Source organism: Ailuropoda melanoleuca, chromosome 15 (assembly GCF_002007445.2).
Source record: "Ailuropoda melanoleuca isolate Jingjing chromosome 15, ASM200744v2, whole genome shotgun sequence".
NCBI lineage: Eukaryota > Metazoa > Chordata > Mammalia > Carnivora > Ursidae > Ailuropoda > Ailuropoda melanoleuca.
The window spans coordinates 55,588,897-55,601,988 of record NC_048232.1 but is presented as its reverse complement, the minus strand read 5'-3'; the positions used below and the strand labels follow the sequence as shown (position 1 = coordinate 55,601,988).

General features: G+C 37.3%; 1 protein-coding gene across 5 annotated transcripts in view; it reads right to left on the bottom strand.

The window, feature by feature from the left end:
- The window catches only part of TMTC2 (transmembrane O-mannosyltransferase targeting cadherins 2), a 674,893-nt gene that overhangs the window by 251,485 nt on the left and 410,316 nt on the right, over window positions 1-13,092 (bottom strand). For 3 of the 5 annotated variants that reach the window (XR_004620732.1, XR_004620733.1, XR_004620731.1), the window contains exon 13: window positions 7,945-8,033. Coding sequence is in view for 1 of the 5 variants with exons in the window: in XM_019800451.2 (XP_019656010.1) it covers window positions 8,019-8,033 (15 nt within the window). In the remaining 4 variants the exon portion in view is untranslated. Of the gene's footprint in view, window positions 1-7,842; window positions 8,034-13,092 lie in introns of those variants that run through there. The other 2 variants (XM_019800450.2, XM_019800451.2) reach the window with 2 other exon arrangements.

Below are 13,092 nucleotides of genomic sequence, written 5' to 3'. Positions count from 1 at the left end.
AGGCTAAATATTTCTATGTGATAAAAAATTATAGATATACAAAGAGAAAGAAGCAGGAAAAATCAATGTAAATGAGATATTGTAAAGAATACCTCAAAATCTGAAGAGATTTTCAGCTAATTCAGGGTGAGGTATAGTTCTAGCTGTACAGTCATATCATCTAGAGATAATAATAGTTAAGTCTTTAAAGAGGTAATTAAGGTAAAATAAGGTCTAATCCAATATGATTGGTGTCCTTATAAGAAGAGGAGATTAGAAAACAGACATGTACACAGAAAAGACCGTGTGAAGACACAGTGAAAAGACATCAATCAGCAAGCCAAGGAGAGAAGTCTCAGAAGAAGCCAATATCTTGATCTTGGACTTCCAGTATCCAGAACTGTGAGAAAACAAATTTCTGTTAAGTATATTCTTTTTTTTTTTAAGATTTTTTATTTATTTATTTGACAAAGAGAGAGAGACAGGCAGTGAGAGAGGGAACACAAACAGGGGGAGTGGGAGAGGAAGAAGCAGGCTCCCAGGGGAGCAGGGAGCCCGATGTGGGGCTCAATCCCAGAATGCTAGGATCACGCCCTGAGCTGAAGGCAGACACTTAACGACTGAGCCACCCAGGTGCCCCCTGTTAAAGTATATTCTTATGGTCAGAAAAATCTAGGTTTGAAACTTGGTTCCAGCACAAAAAATGTTTGTAAAATTGGCCATGTTACTTGAGCTTTCAAATACTTTCAAAGGATCAATAATAATAATACCTACTAAAAAGGAGTCATGAGAAAATATACTTGAAGTACTCATAGTAAACTTAGTTACTATTAAAAATTGTAACATTTTTGAATGCTAATTGAACACATCTTAAATGCATAAAAATATCTCTATCATGAGGTCCAATGATTTTACTCAAAAGAAAAAAAATGCAGACACAGATACACACCACCAAATACTGTTCACAGTGTGTTTTATGTTAACATAGGGTCAAAATAATCCAGGTATTTAAAATTAGAGTAATAGTAAGTAAATTATGATATAACTATAGATGGAATATTTTATAGGTTTTAAAAAGCACTGTAATAATAGTTATTACACATTGAGTGAAAACAACAAAACTTAATATCATAGTCTGATCTTAACAAAATAAAATATACCTAGAAAAAAGATTAAAAGGATATACAGTATGCCAAGTTATTAATAGTGGCTGCCTTTCCCTAAAAGTATAATGGATGGGATTTTCCCTATTTTTATGTCTTCTCTACTACTATCTATTTTCATTACTTTATCATTTCTCTTTTTATACATGTATAGATAGATACGCATACAGATACAGATATATTTGTCTATCCATCTAATCTCAGTTTTAAAAGGAAACTCAGAGTACAAACAAAATTCCCAGTGAAAGTATTGACATGGTCTCTATGTCCTTCCAACATTTGAAAATGTGAGCTCTCCAAAGACAAGCAATATATATTTAATAATCTCTTGTATTTTTTTTATTAAAGATTTATTTATTTGAGAGAGAGAGAGAGAGAGCGCGCACATGAGCAGGAGGGGGCAGAGGAAAAGAGAGAGAGAATCCCAAGCGTACTTCACACTGAGCACAGAGCCCAGCACGGGACTTGATCTCACAACACTGAGATCATGATCTGAGCCAAAACGAAGAGTCCATCATTTAACTCACTGAGCTACCTTAGTGCCCCTTAATAATCTCTTTTAAATCACAGAAGACTCTGGTGTCTGGGTGGCTCAGTCAGTTAAGCATCTGCCTTCAGCTCAGGTCATGATCCTGGGGTCCTGGGATCAAGCCCCACATTGGCTCCCTGCTTAGTGGGTAGACTGCTTCTTCCTCCCCCTCTACCCCCTTTCCTCACTCATTCTCTCTCTCTCTCTCTCTCTCTCTCTCGCACTCTCAAATAAATAAATAAATGAAAATCTTTTTAAAAATCCCACAGAACTCAACTCAGTGAAATATTTTGAGTAATTGTTAATAAGTGATTGAATATATGAATATGACTATACAAATAAGCAAGTATTTGTGGTATAGATCTGATAAAGTACTATTGTAAAGGATTCTTAGAGCTTGCCTGACACAGGTCATGCGACTCCAAAAGGGTATGTTTAGAAAAGGAACAGACTGGGGCACCTGGGTGGCTCAGTCAGTTAAGTGATGGCCCCTTGATTTTGGCTCAGGTCATGATCTTATGCATCAGGCTCCACGCTTGGCAGGGAGCCTGTTTAAGATTCTCTCTCTCCCTTTTCCTCTGCATCTACCCCCACCTAAAGACATAAAAATAAAAAAAATAAGTGTACAACTCACTTATTCTGAGAAAAAGAAAAGGGATAGATTATGCATGCATTCTCTAGTCTTTTGAGATTTAAATAGTCCTGTGCTAATAGAAATTAAAATGTTTTCTAAGATTATTATGACATTTATAAATTAGTTCAATGAAGAATATATGTGTGTAGATAATGAACTTCTTCAAATGTTGAGCTTTTAAATGGCTGTTTAACATGGAAACCTATCACTGAACTTTTCTATCAGTGACACATTATGCAGTGATAGAAAAAAAAAAAAAAAGAAGAGAAAAATAACATTAGAAATGAACCACAACTTTTAAGAGATTGGTACTATTCAGGATATGAATTTTCATATTGAACTGGTAATAATGACCAACATGTGCTGAATTCTTTTAGTTGATATGAATGTCATTGTAAAGAGGTCAGGAAAAAATGCATTAAAATCCTCTACAGATCAATTAGACTTTCTTCGAAAGTTCCATGGCCACAGACTTAGTTCATACACGAACAAACGTATGCCATTAAGCACAAGAAGACTAGGTAAAAATTTATGATAGATTTGCACAGCACCTTTGTTACTACTGGAAAACAAGGTAGATTTTTAAGCAATGTCTTAAGCAGTATGACAGATTATATGGGAAATTCAAAAGAAATATAAAAATTATTTCCTCTTGTTTCTGATTCATATCTTACTGCATAGACGAGAAGTCCTAGATCCACGTCTAAAAAATAATAGTATCATTAAATTAACAAATTTCAAAATTTTGATCCACAATTTTTTTTTATTTATTTATTCGACAGAGATAGAGACAGCCAGCGAGAGAGGGAACACAGGCAGGGGGAGTGGGAGAGGAAGAAGCAAGGCTCATAGCAGAAGAGCCTGATGTGGGGCTCGATCCCATAACGCCGGGATCACGCCCTGAGCTGAAGGCAGACGCTTAACTGCTGTGCCACCCAGGCGCCCCTGATCCACAATTTCTTGATGAGGTAGAAAAAAAAAGAATCCTTATGTATTGTTAATCTACGTGTAAATTGGTGGCATTAAATCTCTGTGGCATTTTCTGTTCAACTTAAAATGCACATAGCTTTTGACACAGCAATCTATTTCTAAATATTCTGTGTACAGGTATATGTGCATGTGTGAAATTATACACACACACACAAACATACATGTATATTCAGTAGAGCAGTGCTACAGTCTCATTGTATCCCCACTAATAAAATAAACCCCTTATAAAAGAGACTCCAAAGAGCTCCTTTGTCCCTTCTTCTATGTGAGGACACAAGGAGAATTCTACAACCTGGAAGAGGGCATGCTGGCATCCTAATCTTGGACTTCCAGCCTCCAAAACTGTGAGAAACAAATTTCTGTTGTTTATAAGCCACCCAGTCTGTGATATTTTGTTATAGCCAACTAAATGGATGAAAACAAGCAGTTTTGTAATAAAATATTGAAAGTCACTGAAATATCTATTAATACAGGCTTAGTTAATACAATATTGCAGCCACCTGCAATGATACTATGCAGTCATAAAAAGAATGAGGAACTCTCCATATATTATTACAGATGTAAGATATATTGAAAAATGATGAAAGCAAAATCTCTAACTTGTAAACATAAAAAGAATATGCACATTCACCTGGATTCTGTAGAATACCTCTGAAAATATGAAGAAACGGATGGTAAAAAAAATCCCTAGAGAGAGGTACAGAGCTGCTGGGGAAGAGAAGTGAGACAGAAGTTTGTTTTTCTCTGTATACACTTCTATGCTTTTGACTTCATAACATGGGCATCCCACACCAAGTAACTCGAACTAAAATTACTAAAGATGTTAGTGATTATCCTATTTTTATAATACAAAAAAAATAAAGAATTCAGATGTTTTAATAATTCCTATGGCACAGAGTATAAGCATTGCAAGACTGAATAATAACTTGAAGAACTATTTCACTTCAGGTCAATAAAATTGTAGTAGGCACCCATTATGTGATAGACTCTTACATACTAAGAGGGCTAGAGATGTGTTGCGTCTTCTTAGAGAGCTATGAATATTTTAGGAAATGAGAAAAACACAAAAGAGAGACAGCTCTATAATAACAGACGCTAAGTAGCTGACTGTCTACTTAATATTGAAAGTATGCTATACTTGATTATTACAAAATGTGAACTGTCCAGAGCCATATATCTGAAGGCATTTAATTTGTATTACCCACAAGTTTTCATTAATTCCAAATGACTATAAAAATGAACAAGTATTTTTGTATCTCCTTCCTTCTCTTTAATAATTTTTAAAAATACAAGATTAATTAATTAATTATTATGATGTGATGCTAGATCTTATGTAAAAATAAATACGATCACAATGTAATAGGAAAGACCAAAAATAAGTAAATTACTTCACGCTAAAACTGATGGCAATTTACCAGCATATTAGTACTTAGGCTTTTATGAGTGAAAAATTAATCAGAAGGAATGTAATTGTTTACATTTTTAAGAGTACAAGAATAAGGGGCGCCTGGGTGGCACAGCAGTTAAGCGTCTGCCTTCAGCTCAGGGCATGATCCTGGCGTGATGGGATCGAGCCCCACATCAGGCTCTTCCGCTATGAGCCTGCTTCTTCCTCTCCCACTCCCCCTGCTTGTGTTCCCTCTCTCACTGGCTGTCTCTCTCTGTCGAATAAATAAATAAAATCTTTAAAAAAAAAAAAAAAGAGTACAAGAATAAAAGTTGAATGGTGTGAAAAATTAAATACATTGCTAATTAAAACTCTTCCACAACTTGCTATATGAACAACTACTAAAATAGAATTGGACTTGGTTGAATTAAGAATTTCTCTTTTTATGGTTCTCCATAAATGCATGGTTTTAAAGAATGAAAAATGTGATAATAAACAAATTGTAAATTGTTATTTTAATCATGCCAATCTTTGCGTAACTGGCAACAGCCTTAGATACATTATTAATAAGAAATGTCAAGAAATGCCTGTTGCTTTCATTTCGTCAATATTTTCAGGTCGCAAAATAGAAAAAAGTCATAATAACTGGGCTGATCTTTTTCAAGTAATATTTCATGAGTTACACAATAAGGACCATGAAGCTCCTAACTAAGTGAAACTAACAAATTTCTTGCCCTTAATAGAGAAGCCGTTCTAGTGGGGGAGTCAAACAATAAATAAGGGAATAAAAATATGATCGAGTGAGAAGTTATGGTAAGTGCTGTGAAGGAAAAAGAGTAGGTAGTAGTAAAATACAAAAAGAGGTGAGAAAGTACAATCTAGAGAGTAAACTAAGTCATCTCTGAGAAAAAGCTATCAAAATTGAAACCAGGCTGAAGCTTTATGGTCAAGAGGGAAAGTGCCATGATGATATTGAGATGTAGGAAGGGGCAGATCATGCCAGTACTTGGCTTTCATGTGAGATAGAATAGGAAGTCAACAGAGGTTCCAAGAATGGAGGTACCAGATTTAATTTATATTTTTCACACTTCACTCTTGTTTCCATTTTGGGAATAGGATGGAATGGGACAAAAATAGAAGTAGGGAGCACAAAGGAGGTTCTTACAGGGGCCCAGGAAAGGAATGATGGTGGACTAGGGTGGTAGCCTTGGGAACTGAAAGCTCTGAATGTAATTGCTGATGGATTAGAGGCAAATAATGAAGAGGAAGAAATCAGGCAATACTCCTAGATTTCTACTTGAGAAAGTCAGTGAATTCTGGTGTTATTAAAAAAAAAAAAAATAGGAAGAAAAGGTTTTGAGAGCAGAGTGCAGTCAATTGGGTGAGTTTGAAGTGCTGTAAGATAACCAAATGATTCCACATAGGAAGTTGGATATGCTAAGAGGAGAAAGTTGAGATAGATACTATCGCAGGATCACTTGTATTTATTCCAATAATTATCTGACATGTCTTTCTTCTCAGGTACAATGAGAAGTGCCTGAGGACTGATACATTTCTTGTTCATCATTACTCCCCAAATTTCTGATATTCACTTTTAATAAAAGTATTAGTGAATGAATGAATACTATGGCCTTAAACCCCAGGCTTGAACATGCACATTTTTAATTGTGTCATGTAAGAATTAATAACCTTAACAATATTTAGCCCTTTTTTTATGCTGCCAAACAGCTGTATCAACTCCTAAAACTGACATTCAGATCTGAAAAATATTTTTAAAAGTTACCTAGTAAAATTCCTCTTTTCACAGGTTAGGAAATGGGTTCAGACAAAGAGTTACTCAAGGTTACAGTTGTTAGTATCAGAGCTGAAACTAGAACCAAGTTTTCTTACTCCACAACTGGAGATCATTCTATACCCTTCTGATCAAAATCCAGCAAAAAATGGTTCAACTAGTTTGCACGGCATAGATATAACTAAAAGTTTCAAAGAAGATCACAAACACCATAAATTATAAACTTGCTTATAAAACAAATTCTCAAATGTGGAATACTAACACACTACTTTTTAATTTACTCGCTCAAAGGACTTCATAAATTAAAGAGAAAAACACCCACGTACACACTAAATGACTAAATGTTCTTTGGTTTCCAAGGATTCTCTCACCAGACCTTAGAGTAGAGACATTTATGATGGAAGATGAAGTCACTTTTAAAAAGAAAACATTGGTTCTTTTGAATATATGGAAAACCAAATGTGTGTCAATATGCTGCTGAGTCAATCAGACCACAGTAACCATACTAGAATCTTCCTCAGTGTTCTCAGACTTTTGAAGACCTATTACATTTTCCCATATTAAAAATATGCCTAATGACAACAGCAATAAAAATGTGCACAAGATAAACATCGCCACACTCTAGAGGCACATCGCAGATTTATTTCTAGCACACAGTTGATGAAACCTGTGTCACAGGCTATGTAACTGTTCATAAAAAATGGAAATCTTCAGTCTTTTATAGACTAAAAGACTCATTGTCATTATAGAGAGCTTTGAAATACCCATGTGTTCCTTCAGTGCTTAAAAACACAACGAATTTCGAAGCTCATGAATGCCTACAAAACACTTAGAAATAGTTAAGCTTTAGAATATCACCATCATATAGGGCTTTTCAACTATGCTGGACATAGTTTAGGAAAGTAATATGGGTTCCCAGAAGCTGACCAGTGCTTTATATTGACTGTAAATTTAGCCATGTGTGGCACATCTGGAAGGGTAGTCTGCCTGTAGGAGGAAATGAGGAGACTCTTGTGAAAGAATTAATCCAAAGGGAATAGAGTGTAGATACACAGTGCGGTCCAAGGAGATTAGCACCACCATAAATCCAAAATCTCTAACCTCAACTTGGAACTAAACAGTGACGGAAATTCTCTGTTGTTTCCCTATCCAGCATTCATTCCCATCCTCCCCAACAACTATTGCAAACTCTGCTCTCCTAATACCTCTAACCCCTCTCCACTCCCTTTCTCTCCTCAGATGTTTTTACCTCTCAACTCAGATATTAGAAGCAAGCAGATATGAAAACCCTCAACTTCCCACTACCCAAATCAGTAAACCTATTGACCTCCACACACATCCCTGTTCCCTTTACTGCTGTCTCAGGAGAAACGACATCCTTCTTCTAATTCATTTGTCAATAAATTCAACAACAAACCACAGTTGAATGATTTGGATTTAACTTCCCAGTTTGGGGGGAAACTCACCCACCGGTTATCTTCTTTGTCCCACATCTTCAGCTTCTCCCTCTTTACTGAATCCTTTCCAGCAGCAGTTAAACACGTTCAAATTTGCCTCACCTTAAAGAAACAAATATATGAAAAACAAAACACTTATTCCTTTCGCCCTACCTCCTCCTAGGCCTGCAGCACCTACCTATTTTTGTCCTTTCCTTCCCAAACTACTCAAGATGTCTGTACATCTTGTTGTCTCCATTCCCACTCCTCCACTTGTCAACCTACCCTACAATAGCTTTTAGCCCAAACATTCTTCTGAAAATGTTCACATATGTATGCATGTATGTATGCATTTGAAGTATAATTAACACTGAAAATCCTCGGTTTCAGATTACCAATGACTTGTACATAGCAAAATACAACAGATACTTTCCATTCCTTCTCTTGTTTGAAGTATCATCAGCATTCAAAACTGACAGCTACAACCTTTTTCTGGAAATAATTTGTTTCCTTGGCCTTCCTGACTCCATATTCCCTCCCTCCCTTTTCCCCCTATTTCTATGGCCTTTCCTTCTCAGCTTCCATTGCAAGCATGACATCATAGTGTCTCGCAGAGCTCGTAGGCCATATTTTCTTCACATCCGTGCACTCTATCTAATCAAAATTAATTAGCTTCCACATTATATGCTGATGATTCATAAACCATCTTCATTTCTGAATTCTTTATTGACCATTAGACCCATTTCCCATACATCCCTGACATCTCTGCTTAGGGAAAGAAACCCAAATTAATTTTTCAAAAACTGGTTTTGACCTCTGCTCATTCGCAAAATTGTCACCCCAGTCTTTGTCTTCCGAATCAGTAAATAGAAGCACAAATGACCAAAGCATTCAAGCCAGGAACTTGAAAGTCGCTCGATTCCTTCCCTCACACCCTCATACCCTAAATCCGTATCCTAAAAATTCTACCTTTTAAATAGGTCGGTCTACATTTCTCCCTAATCAGAGTTACAGTCATTGTCCAATTACCCTACCGTAATGGTTTCCTTACTGGTCTACATTTGTGATTGCATTGTTAAAACCATAGCCAGACTGAGCTTTTAAAATGCAGTTTCTGGGGCGCCTGGGTGGCACAGCGGTTAAGTGTCTGCCTTCGGCTCAGGGCGTGATCCCGGCGTTATGGGATCGAGCCCCACATCAGGCTCCTCTGCTATGAGCCTGCTTCTCCCACTCCCCCTGCTTGTGTTCCCTCTCTCGTTGGCTGTCTCTATCTCTGTCAAATAAATAAATAAAATCTTAAAAAAAAAAAATGCAGTTTCTACTGTATATCTCCCTGCTTAGAAGTCTTCAATGTTTTTATATTTTTACTACACATGTCTGCTTCCATAAATAATAGATACTATTTTATTTATGTTTTTAAATTTTTCATATGTGAAATATATACTATATATTCTTCTGGAACTTGCCATTTTAACTAAGCATCTCATTTTTTAATGTTATCCTCATCAATTCATAAGCTCTAAGGCATTTTTTTCAACTGATGAATAGGGTTCCATTGTGCAACTAAACCAGGGTTTCTTTATTCATCCTTCTACTGAGGGCTGTTATGTTAGTACTACTTTTTTTTATTGCAGTGAACAATGCCGTGAGTAAGTTTCTTGAAAATGTCTCTCGTGTATACGTGTGAGGGTTTCTCTAAAACAGCAGGAAGACAAACTGCAGGGCCATAGGGATTATATATTTTGAGCTCCACTAGATACCTCATCATTGCACAGGAATGATACACTCTAACTTTAGGATTGTGGTTATCTAGAAAGAAAGGGAGGAGAAAGGATATGGATTTGAAATTTTAGCTGAAATGAAAACTTCTATTTCTAAAACAAAAAAAAAAGTGAAGTAAATGCAAAATAATATGCTTCATGATGACCACAGAGTTACCTAATGTGTTGTTTTTTACATTATTTTGTAATTTTAGAATATTTCATAATTTAAAGTACTTTTAATAAGGCTTTCAATGGTTTCTCATTATCTTTGACCTTTCCAGTCTCACTGAAGAAAGCATACTGCTCTTATCTGACCTCCTCAGATGGGCTCACTCTCTCTGACTATAGGGTCTTTACACACTTTCCCTCTCCTTGAGGCATCATTGTTTTTTTCCCCAATTTCTCTCACAGCCACTTACTTATTTAATTTCTTCTTATCTCTCAGATCTTAGCCTAGATATTACTTCCTCAGGAATACTTCCCTGACCTTCTGAGATTAATTTTCCCTCATTATTCCTTCACGTGGTGCTACTTCCTGTTTTGAAACAACACTTCCATTTGCAACTATTTCTTCAACATCTATCTTTAAACAATAATTCATTGTTTAAATTATAAACAATATAATATATATTTAATACATATTATATATAATATGAATATATGGTGTATTCTAGGCCCCTTAGGGCAAAAACTCTACTTCCAGCACCCAGCACAATGCGTGGTACATAGGTGTGCAATGAAGAGCCACTGGAGAATGAAAGGGTCAGAGAAACATTTGTGAGTAATGCTAGGTAGGGGATTCTGGATCCTACAGTCCAGCTCCCAACCCCCAGTAGACCAATGGAGATCTAGGGCAAAAGGCATTAAAGTTTTAAAAATAATAATAAAATGAGAGTCACATTACCAGAGATCTGTAAAATACTGAGAGCATAGAGCAGCAAGGCCTTGTGACCCATGGAAGTCCATGTAATCTAGATACTAAATCAACTTTCCACTATCTATCTGGTGTCACAGTTGCTGTAGGATGGTACAGGGACTGGACACACAATGGTCTAAGCAGTAAGCAGGACCAACCAGATCTGGAATCAAACACTAGACTTCTGAAGGGCAGGAGCCATCACTGGGACAATCAGGGAAGTGATCAGAATGGTAGACTGTCATGTCTTGGTCAGGAACCCTACATTTACCAGTCCTTGTGAGAAGGTATCAATTTATCAGAGAGGGTAGGGGAAGAGTCACAGAAATTACTCTTACTCATATTGCTGCCCTATCATGCAAACAAATTTTTTTGTCACTAGATCACAAAATGAAGACTTGATGAGCAAAATATTGTCACAATTCCATGTGAGGAGGCAGAGCTGGAAAGTAAATCTTAGGTATATGCTATTTCTTTTTGGTATACGCTATTTTTTTTAAGATTATTTATTTATTTATTTGACAGAGAGAGAGAGAGAGAGAGACAGCCAGCGAGAGAGGGAACACAAGCAGGGGGAGTGGGAGAGGAAGAAGCAGGCTCCCAGTGGAGCAGGGAGCCCGATGTGGGGCTTGATCCCAGGACCCTGGGATCAGGCCCTGAGCCAAAGGCAGACACTTAACGACTGAGCCACCCAGGCGCCCCTGGTATATGCTATTAGTTGCATCTAAAATGCAGACATGCAAGGCGCGTTAAATCTTCAAATAAGGGCAGATCTAAGGCAAAGACAGGTCAAGCTTTGCAAACAATCTATGACTTTCCATGAAAACATCTGTTTTCAACTTTGTCTATAACTTAGCAGCAGCTACAAATGTTCTATTTTTTTTTAAGATTTTATTTATTTGAGAGAGAGAGAGAGAGAGAGCACAGAGGGAGAGTGAGAAAGAGAAGCAGACTCTCCATCGAGCAGGGAGCCTGATGCAGGGATCCATCTCAGGGCTCTGGGATCATGACCTGAGCCAAAGGCAGATGCTTAACCGACTGAGCCCAAATGTCCTATTTCTTAAGAAAATACTTATTTATGCTATGTTTGTGTGCAGAACTGAATAAGAACATCTGGAAATATCTCTCCCCCCAAAATTTGATTTTGATAAAATGAGTTATTTTTGTCTAGCTGATCCTAAGTCACTGAATTGACTAAATTCCCACATTTTGGCTAGTTGTTTTAGTTATTTTGTTAATTATTTCACTGCCAGAATGCCCTTTTTGAATATAAACCTGGCATAGATCATGAAAACATAAACAGCCTAAAAAGCTCTTTAAAACTACTCTCTCACTTTTCTTGCTCTTACCCTAGTGCTGTTATAAAACATATTACTTTCCTGCCCTCCTTAGAAATTCCTTGGGGCCAGTATCCTAGACCCCATAATTCACTCAAAAACTATGTTATTGTCAAGGCAACGGTTATATCCCCAAGAGTTTTGATAAATAATTCATTGAATGCATTCATTTCCAGAAGATCCACTCAGCTATGAACCTGGTTCTTCTTCAAGACAGAGCAAATATTGCCTCAAAATTGAAGAGCCAGTTCAGCATAGACCAACTGTTGGGAAAGCTAAGTAGAAAGACAATTTTTAGTATATAAACACTGAAGTAGATTGTAAATTCCTGTTTACTTGCAAATTTATTGCTGTCTGCCAGAGCAGCATCTGCAGCGACAGAGCGGGAGGGAGAAGGAGAGAATCCTCAGACTGGGGAGGGAAGAAGAGCTCGTGGGCCCTGCAAGCAGTGACTGGCAATGCCCGGGGAAGAAGCAAAACCCCAGACGGCTGTTGCTTCTAAAGAGGAAAGGGAGATCCAGGATCAGTATTTCTCCCATTCCCTTCTCTCCCGCTGATATGCATTCACTTTCTTTCCATACAGCCTTATTGAAAGTCAAAGTAACAGTCCCTACTGCCTGTTATTTAAACAAGCAAAACTAGAGTCAATTTAACATTTGCCCTGTGAGAAATACTCCGTCTTTCAGCAAAAATACCCATCACTCGTGTGGCTGCGCTACACCCCCAGCTTTCTCACTGAGCACTTACTTCTTCTTGACACTCCTGCCCATCATCTAAGCGATGGCATTCATCCTGCCTGGTTACCACAGAGATACATGCCACACCCGCAATGCGGTTTCCGCGGTCTAGAGACCTCTGCCCCAGAGTCGCTGCTGGAGCCTTAGAAAGACTAGGAGTCCATTTGCTCTGGTTACAACAGCACGAGGAGGGGCACACCAGTGAAATTTCTGCCTCGTTGTTGAACCTCACGCAGTGTCTGTCAAAAGTATCTGATCAATCATTCTTTTCAGTATTCCATCTTTTCTATTTTGACTATAAGGCACATGAGGGAAGGAACTATATCTTTCTTGCTCACTATGTGCCTGGAACATGGTAGTGATTTAAGAAGTATTTGTTGAATGAGTACGTGTTTTGGATGGATGGATGGATAGGTAGGTGGATTGATG